The sequence below is a fragment of the Coturnix japonica genome, chromosome 1, assembly GCF_001577835.2.
Source record: "Coturnix japonica isolate 7356 chromosome 1, Coturnix japonica 2.1, whole genome shotgun sequence".
Classification (NCBI taxonomy): Eukaryota; Metazoa; Chordata; class Aves; order Galliformes; family Phasianidae; genus Coturnix; species Coturnix japonica.
In genome coordinates, this window is record NC_029516.1 from 49,676,134 (window position 1) to 49,694,374 (window position 18,241).

At 39.7% G+C, this 18,241-nt stretch overlaps 3 protein-coding genes across 7 annotated transcripts in view; 2 read left to right on the top strand and 1 right to left on the bottom strand.

The window, feature by feature from the left end:
- Positions 1 to 13,727, top strand: part of ALDH1L2 (aldehyde dehydrogenase 1 family member L2) — a 29,866-nt gene extending 16,139 nt beyond the window's left edge. Inside the window, exons 10-23 of one of the 2 annotated variants that reach the window (XM_015864546.2) lie at positions 275 to 422; positions 1,213 to 1,332; positions 2,491 to 2,618; positions 3,749 to 3,899; positions 4,582 to 4,652; positions 4,777 to 4,882; positions 5,234 to 5,321; positions 6,081 to 6,174; positions 6,424 to 6,520; positions 7,298 to 7,396; positions 8,077 to 8,242; positions 9,423 to 9,528; positions 10,587 to 10,786; positions 11,656 to 13,727. In XM_015864546.2, coding sequence (XP_015720032.2) covers positions 275 to 422; positions 1,213 to 1,332; positions 2,491 to 2,618; positions 3,749 to 3,899; positions 4,582 to 4,652; positions 4,777 to 4,882; positions 5,234 to 5,321; positions 6,081 to 6,174; positions 6,424 to 6,520; positions 7,298 to 7,396; positions 8,077 to 8,242; positions 9,423 to 9,528; positions 10,587 to 10,786; positions 11,656 to 11,711 — 1,630 coding nt within the window. In that variant the 3' untranslated portion in view covers positions 11,712 to 13,727. The other variant, XM_015864554.2, reaches the window with a different exon arrangement.
- C1H12orf45 (chromosome 1 C12orf45 homolog) lies at positions 13,235 to 16,273 on the bottom strand. Its single transcript, XM_015864593.2, has 4 exons — positions 15,670 to 16,273; positions 15,155 to 15,241; positions 14,865 to 15,001; positions 13,235 to 13,899 (listed from the first exon to the last, which is right to left on the bottom strand). The coding sequence occupies exons 1-4, from the start codon at positions 15,737 to 15,739 to the stop codon at positions 13,717 to 13,719; spliced, it is 477 nt and encodes a 158-aa protein (XP_015720079.1). The 5' UTR covers positions 15,740 to 16,273; the 3' UTR covers positions 13,235 to 13,716.
- A 27-nt stretch (positions 16,274 to 16,300) lies between these two features.
- Positions 16,301 to 18,241, top strand: part of SLC41A2 (solute carrier family 41 member 2) — a 39,808-nt gene continuing 37,867 nt past the window's right edge. For 2 of the 4 annotated variants that reach the window (XM_015864576.2, XM_032445170.1), the window contains exon 1: positions 16,340 to 16,434. The gene's annotated coding sequence lies outside the window, so the exon portion shown is untranslated. Of the gene's footprint in view, positions 16,435 to 18,241 lie in introns of all 4 variants that reach the window. The other 2 variants (XM_015864568.1, XM_015864580.2) reach the window with 2 other exon arrangements.

Here is an 18,241-nt window from a genome sequence, read left to right on the forward strand (position 1 = left end):
TTGTCCTTCTTAAATACCAGTCCCATAGAGCTCTAAACTGCCTTTGTGTATGGGTGAGGGTCATCTTATATGCAGTTTTGTCAATCAATATATGCTACCTATCATTTATTTACAAATGTTTATCAGAAAGTATTCTCAGAGAAACAGATACACGTATATTCGAATGCATACAAACTGGTGCCCAGTTTTGACCTCTTTCCACCTTCTAATGGTTTGTTTATCCAAATAATTCTTCCATTTGTAATTTAACTTGCTCTTTCCTTAAAATCCTCAGAATGCTAGAAGAGATCAAACAGAAATACAGTGGGCTTCAGCTTCAGAATGAAGATGTGTATATGGCCACTAAATTTGCAGACTTTATTCAAATGGCTGTCAGAAAACTCAGAGGAGAGGATGGAGAAGAAGAGTTGGTTGTCGATTATGTAAGACCTTTCATTTTCCCTTCTTTGGTTATTCTATTTTTGTCGTTTTTTTTTTTTTTTCTTGTTGTTGTTTTTTTTGAGGGGAGAAGGGGTGGAAATAGACACTGGATTGCTTGATGCAATGGGAAAAGCAAATGTTTGGTCATGCAAACTCTCCTCTGTAACTTCTATTTGTGAAGTTTTATATATGTGTTTTATATAAGTTTTATATTGACATTTTGGATTGGAAGTACATATGTAATGTCATTTACAGTGTTCTAGTGTTCTAGAAACTGCGAGATCAAGTATAGAGTAGCTTGCACATGAACGGATATTCCTACTGGTCCTTCACTATCCTACCAGAATTTCTCAATCAGAGTAATTCCAAGCCTTCTGTCCTGAGGCAAAATGTGCCCCATTCACTCCTAAGGAAAGGGAAGATCGTGTGTTTTGTGAAGTCATTAAGCAAGTGAGAATTTCTTGAATTTAAAAGTTACACATCTGTTTCAGTTCCACTGGGACTGGCCTTAACCAGGGTTTAGTATTTGTTTGACCATAGAGATCCAACAATAAAAAATACAGAAATCAGCTTAACTGTCTCGGAGTGTGGGCAGTGGTGTTGATGGAGAATGTTACTTCCATTTAATTTTGCCTTTCTGGTCGTTCCTAACAGTCATATATACATCCTAAAATTTGGCTCAGTGTTGCCTATAAACATATGCATATGTATACATATCAAAACCCTGATAAGCTACATTAAAACCTTAATTGTTAAAAAGGTAAATTAAGTTCTTATTTATTTTGCTCTTAGGTTTCAAAAAATGTGAACAACATGACTGTGAATATGCCGTACCAGTGTTTTATTAATGGTCAGTTTGTTGATGCTGATGATGGAAAAACATACGATACCATAAATCCAACAGATGAATCAGTAAGTAATTTTTAAATACAATCACAGAGTGACAGAATTGCAGAGGCTGGAAGGGACCTCTGGAGATCATCTATTCTCAATTTCAGTGTATCTCAATTACTTTACCTACAAAAAAAATCTAAAGCACCAAATGTCACCATGTTCAAAACCATACATTAAGCAACCTCTCTAAATAATTTTAAATTTAAATTTGGTTCTCAATTTATATGTTCTACATTTTTTGCATTTCAGTTAAGTTGTTCATTAAAAATAACCTAATTCCACTTCAGCTAGTGTGTTAATCTCCATACAGATGAATGTTTTACCCTGTTCTCATTCCTGCTTATCTTTGCAAACAAATGTTGAGTTGCTAAAAAGGTACTTTTTGTTACAATATTGTATGTATTTTCTGTCAGTCATTAACTTCAGCTTTTACTTTACTACCAATCTGTCTCAGGGCAAATGTGACTTTAAAATATCCCATTAAATTCCCAGTTTGAAAAATGAACTTTGAACAGGAAAATACTGTTTCACTTTTTCCTCTCAAAAGTATTACATCTTGATTGAGCATCTCAGAATTATTAATAGAAGTCATTCTGATGCCCATATATGCCTTTTATTTCTGGAGTAACTGAATTCTGCTAAAATCAGTAGCACAGATTTCACTGTCATCAGAAGCCAGAATGTGGCACTTCTCTGTACCTCGTTCTGGAGTGGAATAAAAGTCATAGCAATTCTGTTTTAGGGTTTACATTATATGTTTGTACAGAAGACAATCATAAAATACTACATACATGTCGTGGTAACAGAAACTCAGCTTCTAAGAAATTAAATGTTCAGGACTCGTTTTACCACATTTGGATATTAGATAATAATAATAAGACCTTCAACATCTATAATACCATGCTGATCTTACATATAGAAAGGTGTCTTCCAGCGGGATGAAATCCCTTGCTGTGAAGAAAGATGTAGGAATCAGAGTTCCTACATTGTCTTCCAAGTTCTGCCTCCATCAGCTGTGTATCAACTTCTTGCAGCATGTCTCACCCATGACAGCTGATTGGCTCGATTATATTATTTATTATACTATTATATCAATTCTTTGCTTATACCCAGTTAAGAGTAACACTCTGCATCCAGCCGTTCTGTCTGAGTTAAGGCATTTCTACCTGGTGACAGGTAATTGCCAGTGTATCTTCTGCTTCCTTGGCTGACGTTGACAGAGCAGTGGCAGCAGCAAAAGAGGCATTTGAAGATGGTGAATGGGGAAGAATGAATGCAAGGGAAAGAGGGCGACTCATGTACAAGTATGTAAAGGGCAGTTTGCATGGGTTTTGTTTTGTTTTTAAATCATATTGTTTAGCTCCTCTGAAGAATTGTTGCATATTTTCTGAATATGTTGGATATTTGTACTCCCACTGTCAGAGTCCACCTTAATTCAAACAAGGGTCCTTTTTCCTCTGGGCTATGTTCAGACTAGGCCTTCTGAGTGCCAAACAGGAGAATTTTGTACTGTTGAAACCCCTAGCTCAGCTGCTTTGTCTTAAGGAGTCATTTATAGAAGATATTAGGCATGCACTAAGTGAAACTTTCTCCTTTGTGCTTGACATGCCGTATTTATCCTTTTGCACACTAATGCTGGTGCCTTAGCCATTAACTGCTGCATGCAGTTAGAACAGGTATTGAAGAACATTTTTCCACATCTCTGCAAATTGTTTAAATGAGCAGAATTGACGTAGTGGAAAAAATAATTTACAAACCCAGTTTTAAATACTCTTTATGAAATCTAAAATGCACCTAATTAAACTCTTAAAATCACATGAGAGCATTGATTATACATTTGAGTAACAAAACACAGACAGAAGCTTAAGGAAAACCTTGTCTCATAGTCTCATAGTCTCGTGCGGGTTGAAAGGGACCCTAGAGATCATCGAGTCCAACCCCCGGGATTCGTGCCTCCTGTGTAGCAGGGTGGCACTTCTACAACTTGCGCCACAGGGGATAAGTCTGTATGTATGTACATTTTTACAGATGTATGACTTAAGATCTTGTAAAAATCCATTCGTGCAAACATACCTTTCTGCTGAGCAGGGGACAGCGAAGAGACACTCCTATGGCTACTATTAACAGTTTTTATCACAAACACTTTGACAGTCTTATGCCTCACTGTTGTGCTTCAGAGCTAACTGACAGAGAACTTGAGGCCTAGAAAGACACTAGCCCAGATTTTTTAATGTGCTAAGGCATATAATATTCATTTTGCATTATGTTAGGATCTATATATTTGAACATCAGAGTGCCTTTGAAGTATCCAGCACTGTGTCAGCTGCCCATGCTATTTTAGTTACAGGTCTTTGCCAAATAAAATGCAGTTTTACATGCTTAGTGGTTAGAGGCCACTTCTCTTTGATGTGCATTTGTAATGGTTTGATTACAGGCTTGCAGACCTAATGGAAGAACATCAAGAAGAATTAGCAACTATAGAGTCTATCGATTCAGGAGCTGTCTACACTTTAGCTTTGAAGACCCATATTGGAATGTCTGTACAAACTTTCAGATACTTTGCTGGATGGTGTGACAAAATTCAGGCAAGTGAAAGTGTAAAGAAAGCGATCGATGGTAATGCTTCTCTACACATTTTTTTTTTTTTTCCTTTTGCTGACATGGTGTCCAAGAAATCAAAAAATAAAGTAAAATTAGAATTTTACCTAAAGTGAGCCTTCCAGACCATACAAAAAGCACAGGCTACTGCCAGTTTGAGAATATGGATCTGACTCCAAATATCTAAGAAGTTAGTTGAGATGTCATTGGGTGGTAACTTAATCAGTTCTTGAACATTCATGGAGCAGAATCACTGTGTTACAGTCATGCTGCTAAGTGCGAAGACTCATGCTGTATGTTATGTCCTGATCAATGCCGGTGTGCCTGTTTGGTACCACAGCAAGTGGCACAAGTTCAGCATTTCCTGAAGTACCTTTAAGGTGCGCAACCAAGAATACCATTCAGCTTTCTTTCCATCATTTCCATCATTTTGCTATCTATGCTTCTCTGTTACTCAGATGAAAATCAGGAGTTGGTTACTTGACTCTTAGCAGGAAATGTTATAGTAGAAACATCTCCCTCTTTCCATGATGCATAAATTGCACAAATGCTTCTGATTTTCAAGACTGTTCCGTGGCTTTCTAAAACATTCTTAAATGGAAGTTGTTTTTGTTAAAAAGGTGAATGGTTAAGTGGTACCAGTATTAATCTGTCTTCTTTTTTTTTCAGGGTGCTACAATTCCAATTAACCAGGCCCGGCCAAACCATAATCTAACATTCACCAAGAAAGAGCCAATAGGGTAATTATATATTTCTTCTTAGTGACAGCCTGAGCATATAGAAAAATCATTCTAAAGCTGCAGTCAAAAATATAATTTTTCCCTGTTTTTTTGTTGTTGTTGTTTTTTTTCCCCCAATCTTAAGTGTCTGTGCAATTGTTATCCCTTGGAATTACCCTCTGATGATGCTTGCATGGAAGAGTGCAGCATGCTTGGCTGCAGGCAACACGCTGGTTCTCAAGACAGCTCAGGTAAAAACTAAAAGGAATGTTCAGATGGCTCAGGCTCCCCAGTATTTGTTCAGACAGAATAGTTCATGCATCTAGCAGATTTCATCCATAGCTTAACCTGTCATATATTTTAAAGTGGAGGTATAATTATATAAATTACTGTGATTATACCAGGTACTGACTATCTTAAATTCTGCTTTAATGGTACTCTCATTTTCAAGAACAATTTCTACAAGAAAATGCCATTATTAATTTGTCAGTACTGTGAGGAAGATGATGGATATTGCATCAAAGTGAAGAACTACTGAGTGTAAGAGTTACAACCATGCATTTCATTAAAATAGGGGACCTAACCTAAGTGTTTCTACTTAGGTCACACCTCTGACTGCCTTGAAGTTTGCAGAACTCTCAGCTAAAGCTGGATTTCCTAAGGGTGTTATAAATATACTGCCTGGTTCAGGTAAAAATTTTAACAAATCACTTTTCTATGAAGAGCAGGTCATATTAAAGCTGGTATACTAGCACTGCACCTTTGAAAACCTGTTACATAAGTTCATTTATCTTCGTAGGTAGTAGTCATGCATCTATGTCATACAGTAACGTCACACATTTCCTGAACAGAATTGGACATTTCTGTTTGTCACCTGACTCTGCCTAGTGGTAAGAGCTGTCAGCCCACACCTTTTCCAAGCTCACACAAACAGCATGAAAACTCTGAAAAAGAGAATGTATTACAGAGAAACAAGTTGTACTTGCCTATAAGACTTCATTTTTTTTTTTTCTCCTAATCTTATAATCACTTGGAAGTATTTAAATGTAACTGTGAGACTTAGAGCAAGCTGATAAGATGCTTCTTGGTCACTATAAATTAGCTGTGGTTCACACCACATAGCCTTAGGTCATCATTTTCATCTTTCCCCTGGAAAAGTAAAATGGTAAAGTAACTGTATGAAGCAGACCCTGTTAAAATTATATTATTGCACCTAAGGTGGAAAATTAGGAAAGAAATTCTTAAGAGAGGTGGGAGAATTTGGACTCATCAGTGTGATTTAAGTTAACTAATATGAGATTTTTCATAGTCCTACAAATAAAGCTGTAAATATCAACAAGAATCTAATATTTTACTTGATTGATGTAGCTCTTTCTGTGTATAGTGCTGTTACTGGGATAGTAAAAATCATGTATGTACTGTCCAGTGAAGGTGTTTTCCTCATCCCAGGTGGCTTAGTGGGACAGCACTTATCTAAACATCCAGATGTTCGCAAAGTTGGCTTCACTGGTTCTACCCCAACTGGTAAAGAGATCATGAAGAGGTACTTTTAGCATAAGATTCATGAATAAATACTTCTTAATCCAGTTCTTGAGCACCTTATTAGCAATATTTTTCGTGTAGTCATAGTAGAAAAACATACCTATGTATGCTTGTTTACATTTATCTCAAATTCTGCTAAGTCACTATTGAGAAGCAGAGGTTTATACTGTACATTTTCACTAGATATGGTTGAAAAGAAATGATGCAATTAGCTGTTTAAAAGGTTTTTTCTACTTTTTTCTTTTTCCAGTGCAGCCACTAATCTGAAGAAAGTTTCTCTTGAACTTGGCGGTAAATCACCATTGATCATATTCAATGACTGTGAACTTGACAAAGCTGTAAAAATGGTAACTAGTTCAAAGTAAAATATATTCTAAGCCTTGCTGATACATGCTCACAGTATTGCAGTGCTCTTCCTGAATTGTCAAAAACTGCAGCAGGGAGCCCTTGCATGAAGATTCCTTAAATCTGTTTTAAAAAGATTCATTTTCTATAGGGTATTTCTTTCTGTCAGCATAATTAAGTTATTAATGAAGCACCATAAAGATATGGATTTGTACTACAAGGATACATTAGAAAATACAACAAGGAAGAATTTTCATCAGCCAAGTTAAAATATTAAAAGTGATTTCAGTCAAAATCTATTAGCCAAGAAAAAAAAGCTTCAAAAAGAAAAGCCTGAAAATGAGCTAAAATACACAATGTACTCCCTGTTATCGCATAGTGCTTATTAATTTACCATCAATCACCTTTTTGACTAGCCATAATGTGCTTAAAGTACATGAGTAAAGTGTGCAAATGAGAATTTTAGTAGATTTAAGTTTATTTCTTGCTCAGGTGTTCAAAATGATAACAGACACGGTTTGCTTACTAAGAAGCAAACAAGGGTCTCTCACACTGTGCTTACAGGAAGTGCTAATTCCATTAATTCTCTGAACCAACAAAAGCAGAAAGAAATTATTATAAGCTTCCTACATTTTTTGTTGGCAGGACAAGAGTCTGACTGTCTGCACTCATGTATGGAAAGTGAAAGCTGGAACTTTGCAGTCTGCAAATGAAAGAGAATGAACAAAAGGATGCCTATAAAAATATAAATACGAATGTTTTCTTATTTCCCTGATCAGGGCATGGGAGCAGTATATTTCAACAAAGGAGAAAATTGCATTGCAGCTGGAAGGCTGTTTGTGGAGGAGTCAATACATGATGAATTTGTTAGAAAAGTGGTAAGATAGTTGAAGACTAAAGTTTAAGCAGATGTATTAATATGTCACAAAGCTCTAGATTTGTGCATTTCTTGTTGTTTTTGGTATTGCTTACCGTAGGCTCTGCTACTTCTTGTGAATGTCTTACAGTGTCAAAAGAAAGGCACTGAAGGCAAATATTCTCATCAATAATGCACAGATCAGTGACACTGAAGTAGATGCTGCGTCTTCGGTGATAACTTCATGTTTCACTAGGAAAGTAAGATGAAAACAATGACTTGAACTACAGTTACTGTGACTGAAGATTGCTATGAAATTTTGCATAAGGTGTACTGGAAGAGTAGCTGGTGATAAAAATGCAATAGTTACCCCAGTGAGCCATTGAACAATTCATTTATCTAGCTTAGCCCAGGAGATTACTGTGGTTACTCATTTACTCCTGGTAAAAGCTAACATTTTACTTGCTTTCATAATAGCATAAGAGAATTATTACATGCAAACAGCATCAAAAACTTTCAGAAGTAACTGGAACTTAGCAAACAAGACCACATAAACAGCCTCATTTTAGAAGGGGAATGGCATTCACCTTCTAAGGTTGCATCCCTCTTTTGAACAAAGCTTTGCAACACTAATAACAATGTTCACTGGTCATTTTAACAACTACTTGTTGTTTAACTTTGTTTTGGTTGGGTAACCTGTAGGTGGAAGAAATAAAAAAGATGAAAATTGGTGACCCACTTGATAGATCAACAGATCATGGCCCACAGAATCACAAAGCCCATCTGGAAAAGCTGCTGAAGTATTGTGAAACTGGAGTAAAAGAAGGAGCCACTTTAGTGTATGGAGGAAGACAAGTATGTAGACCAGGTAAGATACTGGTCAAAGGTGTTAGAAGTTCTTATGCTTTAAATAAAAGCCTGTGTGGTTGTTTTAGCTGCTTAATAGAAAGCAGCAAGATCATGGAAAGAATAGAAGGTAAGCCCAAGGAAACACTTGAGGACAGAGTATTTGACTCTCATATTTAATGTGCAAATGAAGTATAATATATGAAAATGCATCAGGATTCCCATCTGTAGCAGTATCTTTCAATCATTTACTTGTATTGCTTATGAGGCATGGAGGCCTTTTTTGCAATATCCTTGAATTGTCAAGAGCTTTAAGTGTAATCATCCATTTTGATGAACAGAATACTTAAGCTGTCTGGAAAGAGTCTGAATTAAATATTGTTATCAAAAGCCTGTTTTGTTATATAAAGATTACATATATCAAGTTTAACAGGAAGGAGTAAAAGCAACATTTTGTCATGGACATCTGTCCTTTATTAGTAATAGGGAAGAAACATTTGCATCAAAATTTTAAAACATATGACTGCATCCCCAAAGAAAATGCAAGTGGAGATTTGTAGCTGTGAGAAGTCAGTGTAACAAAAATAGGAAGAAATAGGTGATCGTACAAAACATTGGAAGCTGACTTTACCCACTCACATTAAAATATACTCACTCATACATGATATTTAACACTGCGACATTTCTTGATTGGCAGTAATGTGAACTAGTTTATAAATGGGTCTTTTGTACCACCTAGAAAGGAACAGTAGCTATGAGGTGAGCTATTCTCTCAGATAAACCTCGATAAATCTTAGGCAAAGTTGCTGCCCCTTGCATGTTTTTTTCTTGTTTTCGGAAGATAAAAATATTTATGTCTGTCTTCTTGTCAGGTAACAAGAAAATTAGTGGTCTCTGACATTATGCAACTCTGCCTTCCTTCCTTCTAGAATGTAGGGTATGCCCCTGAGGAGTGGCCTGGCCTTTTGGCGTGGAGGCCTTGTGCTGGGGACATGACCCACGTTACTGCTCTCATCAAGAAACACCATTCTTTTAACCTTCCTTCTGCTGTTATACACATGCATCACAATTACTTCATATTAATCTTGCTATTTTCTCCTTCAGGCCTCAGTGTATCTATGACCTCAAGCACAGATAGCCTGGATAACACAAACCACAAAACATTTTGTCTTTGCTTAAATGCTGCTTTATCCTCTGTTTAGGTTTCTTCATGGAACCCACTGTATTCACAGATGTTGAAGACCATATGTATATTGCCCAGGAAGAATCCTTTGGTCCTGTGATGGTGATTTCAAAGTTTAAAAATGGGTACGGTCTCCTCATTTTTACCCTGTCTGATGAAATATGTTGGATAGTTCCTTTAATCTTCTAAGATCTAACTGAAACTCTAGGCCCTCTTCCTGCTAAGTTCAGAGCTTCTCTAGTATGAGTGTCCTTCTCCATGTCAGTATAGAATAAAGACTGTTACAAGTGTGCAAGGGGGTAGAAGAGAACCTCAAGCAAGCATCATTCCTTAAATAAAACATGATTTTCAATGAAAGATTTGTACTCAAGTTGATAAAAACAGAGGTTTGATCATATTGTTAAAGTTGTATTTTCTCCAGTGGTCAAAAAAGATCTCATACTTTTGTGCATTGTCTAAGACTGGCTCATTACTCCTGTAAATGAAAATCCCTCTGTATATTTTCTGGACAGCCAGTTTTAATAGCTTTTATTTTACATCACAGCAATTATTTTACAAACAGATAATATAAAAGCCTTATGTAGAAATTTCATACAGCTGTTTGGAGTGGGAACTGACTGCACAGATACTGCTTTACATCTACGAATTATGTATGGAGATATGGGACTGTATTAAGTTTTTGAAGTTTTAACATATGGATTTTTTAAAATGATTTGAGTTGGATGGAAATAGCAATTTGAACACTGCTTGAAAAGATGTGTCACAATGGAGAACTGAGCTTCAGTATTTAATCTCCGTCAACTGACAGACTTCAGCAAACTGATTCATAACATGCTGCCAAGCTCTGCTTTACAAGTCATTTTGTATTCGTCTGATCCTCCAGTTGTTCATTGTAGTTGAGTGAAGTCAGTGTGCATAATGCAACTTTCTTTTGACATTTCCTAGCATAGATCTTAAACACTGAGATGCAAACACATGCTTTACAAGCTTGAAGCAAGTGTATTATTTTCCATAGATGAGACAGATCGACACAGAGAGTAGTCCTTAATAAACTGCATTTTTGTAACAGCTGAGAGAAAAGAAGGAGCATGGGAAAAGATATTTAGACCAAACTGAGGGTCAAAGCTTGCTAGCATTTGCTTATTTTACCTCCTAGCAATTAAATCAATATTTTCTGCTGTAGGGATATTGATGGAGTCCTGCAACGGGCAAACACCACAGAATATGGATTGGCTTCAGGAGTTTTCACAAAGGATATAAGCAAAGCTCTCTATATCAGTGAAAAGCTGGAAGCTGGAACAGTTTTTATTAATACATACAACAAAACTGATGTAGCAGCACCATTTGGTGGATTTAAACAGTCTGGCTTTGGAAAAGATTTAGGTGAGTTGTTCTTTCTTTTCTCAACTGACAGTCCAAATCAATGAAAAAATAACATTACCCAAGAACTGCAGATGCATTTCCTGCATCTCCCACATTCCTCCACCTACAGTGATCTAATTCCTTTCCTGTCCTTGCAATTCCTGCCTCATTCATATATGAAATTACAGGACTGGGCAGATCAAGCCTCATAGCCTCATGGTAAAGAAATGAACATATAGATATATGTGTATGTGTGTGTGTGTATATATATATATATACTCATTTAACGGTAACATAACAGATTTTTGTCTGTGGAATTCCAAGCAAATATCAGCCTTTTTTTCCCCTCATCAAAATTATTATTAATAATAGGGATATATATATATATATATCCCTATTATATATAAAAATAAATAATAGGGAAATATATATATATATTTACATATATAAATATATATATATATATATTTCCCTATTATTAATGTAATATATAATATTATATATATTAATATTATATATATATATATATATATAAAATTTACAGTTTATTTTACCTGGAAACTCAACATAGGCAACCCAATTCTTAAATTCAGCTCTGAGCTCCCAAGGTGCCACCTAGAAGTTGCTGCTGCTTCAGTACTCCCCCCAAGTGGCGGCTTATTGAAATTCAGCTGCAGTTTCTTTCCATACTAGTTGGGTTTGGACTCTTCTTGTTAAACCAGTCCTGTAAATCTTCAGAGGATAAATCTGTTTGTTTCTTATCATGTCTCAAGGACTCAAATGTTCTCTAAAACGTTATGATTTTTTTTTTTTAATGATACGGTTACCTTCTCTGATAGCTTTCTCTCCTTTAGCTGCTATTCTAACTGGTTAATATTGTGCTAATACAGGTGAAGAAGCTCTTCATGAATATCTTAGAACAAAGGCTGTCACTGTGGAATATTAACAGCCTCCCTTGGAAAGTAAACTCTTGGCAGTTTCAATTCTAAAGGTTCCATGAAGCACTTAATACCGTGCCTGGGATGTGCCATCTGCAGTGCTCCAACTAAAGAACAAACACACTCATTCCATAGGTAATTTCTTTAAATCAGGTCCACGTTTTAGTCTCACTGAAAGACAAAAGCATTTGGGAATTAGCCTGACACGGCATCAATGATCCAGCAACTGTAGCAGTGCTTAGCACAAGATAAAAATAATTTAATAGTTTGGCTTATTTTTAAAAAATACAACTGAATATAAACTTCTCACATGCCTATTTCTTTGTGTGACCATATTTGCACCAACATTTTGAACTTAGTTCTTAGGTTTCTTCTAAAATTGAAGGAAAATATGAATATTATTTTTGCTATAAACTGGTTCAAATTTTACAGTAGCAACTTAACATTCTGCTCCGGTGATTCGTCAGCAGTACAGAAAACCTTTGTGCCATAAGTACATCAATGCAAGGAAGTGCACTTACTTTGATCTTTGTATAGTACATACAGAGTTCAACATCCGTGTTAACTATGCATACCAAGCTAAAGTTACTGAAAATATTTTCTATCTCTTTGTTGAAATGGAACGTGTGCTCAGCCTGCAATCCAAAAAGTGGCTACATTAAAAGATTAAAATGACTTTGTGCAGATTGACTGTTATCACTGGTTTACATGGCACGACTATTACATTTCATATTTCTTTTTTAAATCTATGGGAAAATCTCTTGTAAAATGACTGAGTTAAGACTTTGGCTTTCAAACTTCCTTCAGTTTGAAGTTTTCCATACAGATCAAGACCTTATCCAACAAACAGACTGTACTTAAGGCTGCTTGCTCCTCCTACACTGTACCTCCACCTCATGCCTAATCTGATCTCTGGGCTGCCATTACAAACCACAGTCCCCCCACCTCCTGATTCTCATTCTTCCTCTTTCTTAAAATATTCTGTGACTTCATCAGCTGATTCTAATCAACTGTACCCCTCTTCCATTTATAAGAAAGTAAAAGAAAAAAATCCTTTTAATTTATTACCACAAACACTACTGAAATAGGTCTTAAAAAGAAAACTTTAGAATTACGTACTGGGTTTGAAGCAAGTTGTGTAAGTAACTGCAGGTTTCAAGTCATTGTTTTTTAATATTCGAGCAAATAGAAACCAGAAAATATTAATTAATAACATAGAAAGGGCAGAAATGTGATAAAGCAGATGAGAAGCACAGCTTAGCGTAACTGTAACACCACAGAGGTGGGCTTGACCCAAGTACCAGGGGTATTTACACAAACTCTGCAGATAGGAGCTAGCTCAGGGAACAGCAGCAACCTAACTGTAACTCAGTGCAAGCCAAGAAGCATTCGTAACCCTTTGTTGAACTCTTTCAAGTCATGGCTTATTAACATGTTATCCTTATCCCATGCTACCTCATCTTGAAACGGCCTCAGCTGCTGCTTTGGTATTCAGCAGTTACTATCATGAGTGCAACATACACACAAGGTCTGATGTACTTTAAGGTAACGTTTAATATTAAAGACATTGTACATTAACACTTTCCAAGACATAATAAAAAACAGATTTTTCCTTGTCACTTCTTTCCTGCTCTCGATGCAAAACTTTATTCTAAGCAAACTACAAAAATCCTTCCTCAGCAAAGCAAGAGAACAAGAACTTTCCTACTGAGCTGTGCAGTACGGCCTTTTGGCTCAAGTGTCCCAACTTGTAGCTGCGTTCTTAGTCTGACTTCACAAGGAAGCTTGGAATTTCCATGTTGTTTGATGGATAAGACATTACTTAATTCTTCAGAGACGTGGCCTGCTTCAGAGCCACGAGTGGATCTTGAATTCTCCACCATGTAAACAGAAGCATTTCACGGGATCCTGGGGAATCGCACATGGAGAAACAAGGCCATTTAAGGGCTACGTCTTTAAAGTAAGAAAATGTGGTTTGCTTGATATATATTTTTAAGTGTAATAAAAATGGATTCACTCATTCACTTTGCTGTCCAAAATTTCTATTTTGCCCTTTTCTCCCTTTGGTTTGGGAAACTTAATGTTGTCTATTGTCACTTCATCAGTTTTACAGTCATCTTCAGACTCTGAGTCATCTTCTGAGGTTAGATTCTCTTCGTCTGTATCAGAATCACTCAGTTCAATAACAGCCACATTCTGGAATAAAAGGTCTTAATTAACAAACAGTATGTTTCAGTACTGCTTCCATCATTTGAGTAAAACATAAAGCAAACAAATCAATCATCAACTCTACTACCACATGAAAACCACAGTTAGACTTTTGGGTTCTAACATGATTAAGGCAAATATCATAAACAGATTGCCAAATATTTAAATTGTAATTATATAATCCAAAGCAAATACAAGGGCTTTTTTATAGCCATATGAAAAATCTTTTGAAAATCCAACCCATTCCACATCAGTACGTTACAACACATGATTTTTAGGATTCATTTTGTTTTCTGACAACTTACTGCATGTAGGCTGAGTACAATCTAAAAGAAAAGGGAATTGTTTTAAACTGAGACAGGGAGGTTTTGGTTAGATATAAGGAAAAACTTTTTCACACAGAGGGTGGTGGCACACTGGAACAGGTTGCCAAAGGAGGCTGTAGATGCCCCATCCCTGGAGGCATTCAAGGCCAGGCTGGATGTGGCTCTGGGCAGCCTGGTCTGGTGGTTGGTGACTGCACATAGCAGGGGGCTGAAACTGGATGATCACTGTGGTCCTTTTCAACCCAGGCCATTCTATGATTCTATGATCTAATCAACATGCAGGCAGTTGCTCTGAGAGCTTGCAGACCAAACTGCCTGGCTGCCCCATTTCTTGTGGGTTTGCAGACCAGAAGACACTTGTCTGAAACATGCATATAACACATTACTTTCATACTGAAATTCTCCTCCATGAGCATGTGGTCTTATAATATCTGCTAAAAGCAGAATGAAAACATTGATGTGACTATAAATATTAGCTGTAAAAGATCGTAACACAACATTTCTCAACTCAAAGCCTATTATTATATTAAAGCCTTCAGTTATGCCTAACTAGGAATAACATCCAGTTTTGAAATCAAATCTCCTACATTTGAAACTGAATTAGCCCCAGACGGTTTTACTGCTTACCATTTCTATAACTTTCTCTGTGGCACTGTTGAGATTTTCAATATCAAACTGATGTGCTGGTGCTGTTACCATTTTCCTTTTTAGCTCGTCATTTGCATGTGCCATCTGCGGTAAAAAGCTCTGTACTCTGTCCAGAACTGAAATGAAAATAATTACCATCTGCATATGTATATATATACATATACATACATACATATATATATATATATATATATATACACACACACATACATACACACACACACACACCTATGTCGTCACCACTGTTCCAGTAACAACATGATACCTACCATTACTCCTTGGCACTCTAACTGTCTGTAAAGTCGTAGCCTTCTTGCTGCTGGGTTTTGAACTAATCCGTAGCGTTTCTTCCAGCCCTAGAAACAAACAGGTATTTACACGTTTACCACCACATATTCCACATGTTAACTCTGAGGTTTTCCTCCTGCTGCTCCTTCTCCACCCTTCTATGTCAAACCTAAACCTTGCTTCACGACCACACCTTATTCCCGTCGCTTCTTTTTGGCACTGCGTACGCTCGTGTGCAAAACACTTTTCAAGGACATTAAGTCTATCATACACTTTACACGCGGCCCCAGAATGATTCCTCTTCACTCAGCGCAGCCCAAAAGGTGACACATGGTCTACACGGAGCGATGGACAGACCGAAGTAACGTATGGAAAGGCTGCACGAACCAGAGTACCGGTGGGCAGGCAGCCCCCTCAGGCTGCGCTACAGGCCGGCTCCCCTCCCGAAGCCGGTGGCGGCCATCCCGCATTTCTCGCACCCGGGGAACCCCCTCACCTCCGCGGCGCCCCGCGTCCAGCAGCTCCCGCGACGCGACCGGTCCCGCTGCCTGCCCGACCCCCGCCATGCGCCCCGCCGGCCGGAAGTGAGGAGGGTCGCACGCTCGCCCCGCTCCGCCCACCGCGGCGCAGCGCCCCCTGCAGGGCGGGAGGACCGATTCATCAGCCAGATCCGGCGGGCGCCGACTGTCGGCGGCCGAGTGCGGCGGGCGGGTTCCCTCTGCTCGCCCTCAGCTCCGCGGGGCGCCACGTCTCATCCACGGTAGCGACGTGCCGCAGCACACTGTCCCCTTCGGCCTCGCGCTGGCAAACACACGCGTGGTGTTCTGTCCGTTCCCGTATGAGCACTCGTGGGTCCCACCTGCCGACGTTCGCACGCCAGCGAACGCTGGAGGAGATGAGCCCGCTCCTCTTTGTTCCCCCCGCACGAGGAGCGGCCGCCCCCTCGCGCTCCCCTCAGCGCCTCTCAGCGGCGCGGGGCGGCGGCTGCCGTTCGGCTCTCTCCCGCCCGCCGCCGGGTCGGGTCGGGTCGGGTCGGGTCGGCCGGTGGCGGCGGCGCATTACGGCCACATCATCGCGGGGGCCGCTCGCCCTCTCTCTCTCTCTCTCCCCCCCCCCCCCCCCTCTCCCCGGCCACTTCCGCGCCTGCTCAGTGTCGGCAGCGCTCACCTCGCGCCGGAGCTGTCACCGCCGCCGGGTGGCCCCTCCCGCCCGCCGCGATGGAGCAGGACCGCGGGCCGCCGCCGGCATCGCCCTCGCCCAGGTGAGGGGGCGGCGGGGGGCGCCGTGAGGGGAGGGCGGGCGGGCGGGCGGGCGTGGGCGGCGGGCGAGCCGCAGCCTCGGGCCGAGGGAGGCGGGGGGCCGGGAAACTTTCCTCGCCGGCGGCAGAGAGGCGCGCCCGGCCCGCTGCCATCCGCGCAGCTCCGGGCGGGCTCCTGCCTCCTCAGCGCCCTGCCGTTCTGCGTGTGCCCGTCTCTGCTCCCGTCTTTACCCTCGTGGGATACGCCAGAGCGTGCCGCCGTGAAAGCGTGAAACCTTTACCCGATGGAGACCGAGTGGCAGCTGTGACCGCTTTCTTTAATTCCGGTAAAATATTGCCGTGCCCTCACCCTGTGCTGTCCAGGGTGCAGCCGTCGGAATCCTTTGCTTCCGTTTGATCCCAGGTTACGGAGCACGGAACATCAGCCAGGCTCTGGGAAGCACCGCGTATAAAATTATGTTATTGTTTAGTCGGTAATGTGAAAAATAGAGGGAGATGCATCTATCTCTTTTATTTAGAGCCCCACCAGCTGCTAATAGGCATCCTAACAGTTGTGGGTTGGGCACGGTGGGTGCCAGAGGTCTTTTCCAACCCCTACAATTCTGTGTGGTTCTATTTGTGGCTATAAGTGAGATCCTCCCTTGCTGAAGGTAAGAGACGGGACTAGATGGGCTGACCTGTTTTGGCACTGTTCCCTGCATATATTGCCTTAGTGAAGTTCTGAGCCTGGAGCCATAATGCTACAGTATGCCGGATAGGTGTTTCAGAAAGAAGAAAAGATGTGTGTCATTTTCTTTTCAAATACTTCAGGATATTATCCTCCAAAAACAATGTGAGGTCTGTATTCTAGTGCCAGAGTTAATAAGCAGTTCATCCCCCCCTTGTAATCAAGATCCCAGACAGTACAGTTAGGACTCATCCTGTTAGGTACCCGCTGGTTACATAATCTAGAGGAGAGCGTTACCTCTTCTATTTCAGACTGGGTGTGATTTGGCAGGTGGTTTTTGTGCTGGCATTCCATTTGGGTGATGTAGCAACGTGACCACGTTTCACAGCCTGCTGCTTCATTTCTGCCTCTGTTTGGGTTGGTTTTTTTTTTTATTTTTTATTTTTTTTTGCTTTAAATTGAATTGCTTTAGAAGGTCAGGGGCAAACCAAGTCTTTTTTTTTCTGACAGCTGCTTTTCCCTTCCTCGGGGCCAAAATCAAAAGCTGACATGTTCAGGAAGTGAAATGCAGCAGTCTAAAACTTGTCTGAAAATTGAGCCTGAGGCTGGCTGCGCTTTCAGTGTCTTAGTTAAATTCACAAAGGCATTTGGAGGTTGTTTCATCTGTTTCTTTTCCTCACACTATTTTCTCCTTTGTTTCTTTCGCTGTTGACTTAGCCTGCAACTGCCACAAAATAAAAGCTGTATTAAGAAGTCTACTGCATAATGTGTAAAAATGGCATGTACTGCCCATAGTGCTGCTGTGCACGGGACATTTATTGTTTTTCAGCATGTTTAATAACTGTTATAAATAACCATAGCGCAGTGCACTATCCTTGATTCTGGATTCTACAAAAGGGTTAATGATAAAACAGCCTGTTTGCTTACTCCATATATTCAGGTGATCTGATGTAGTTTTCACTTTCTACTTAAGTGTTCACTAGGATACAGCAGTGTCAATGACAGTCATCGTTGTCATAAGGATGTCTGCTTGGCACTGGGAACTTGCATGTACACAGGACATAGCAGTGGAAAAGAGGCTGTGCAAAATGCCTTCCAAACTTCAGAATCTGAGAATTCTTGAGATTGGAAGGGATCTCTGGG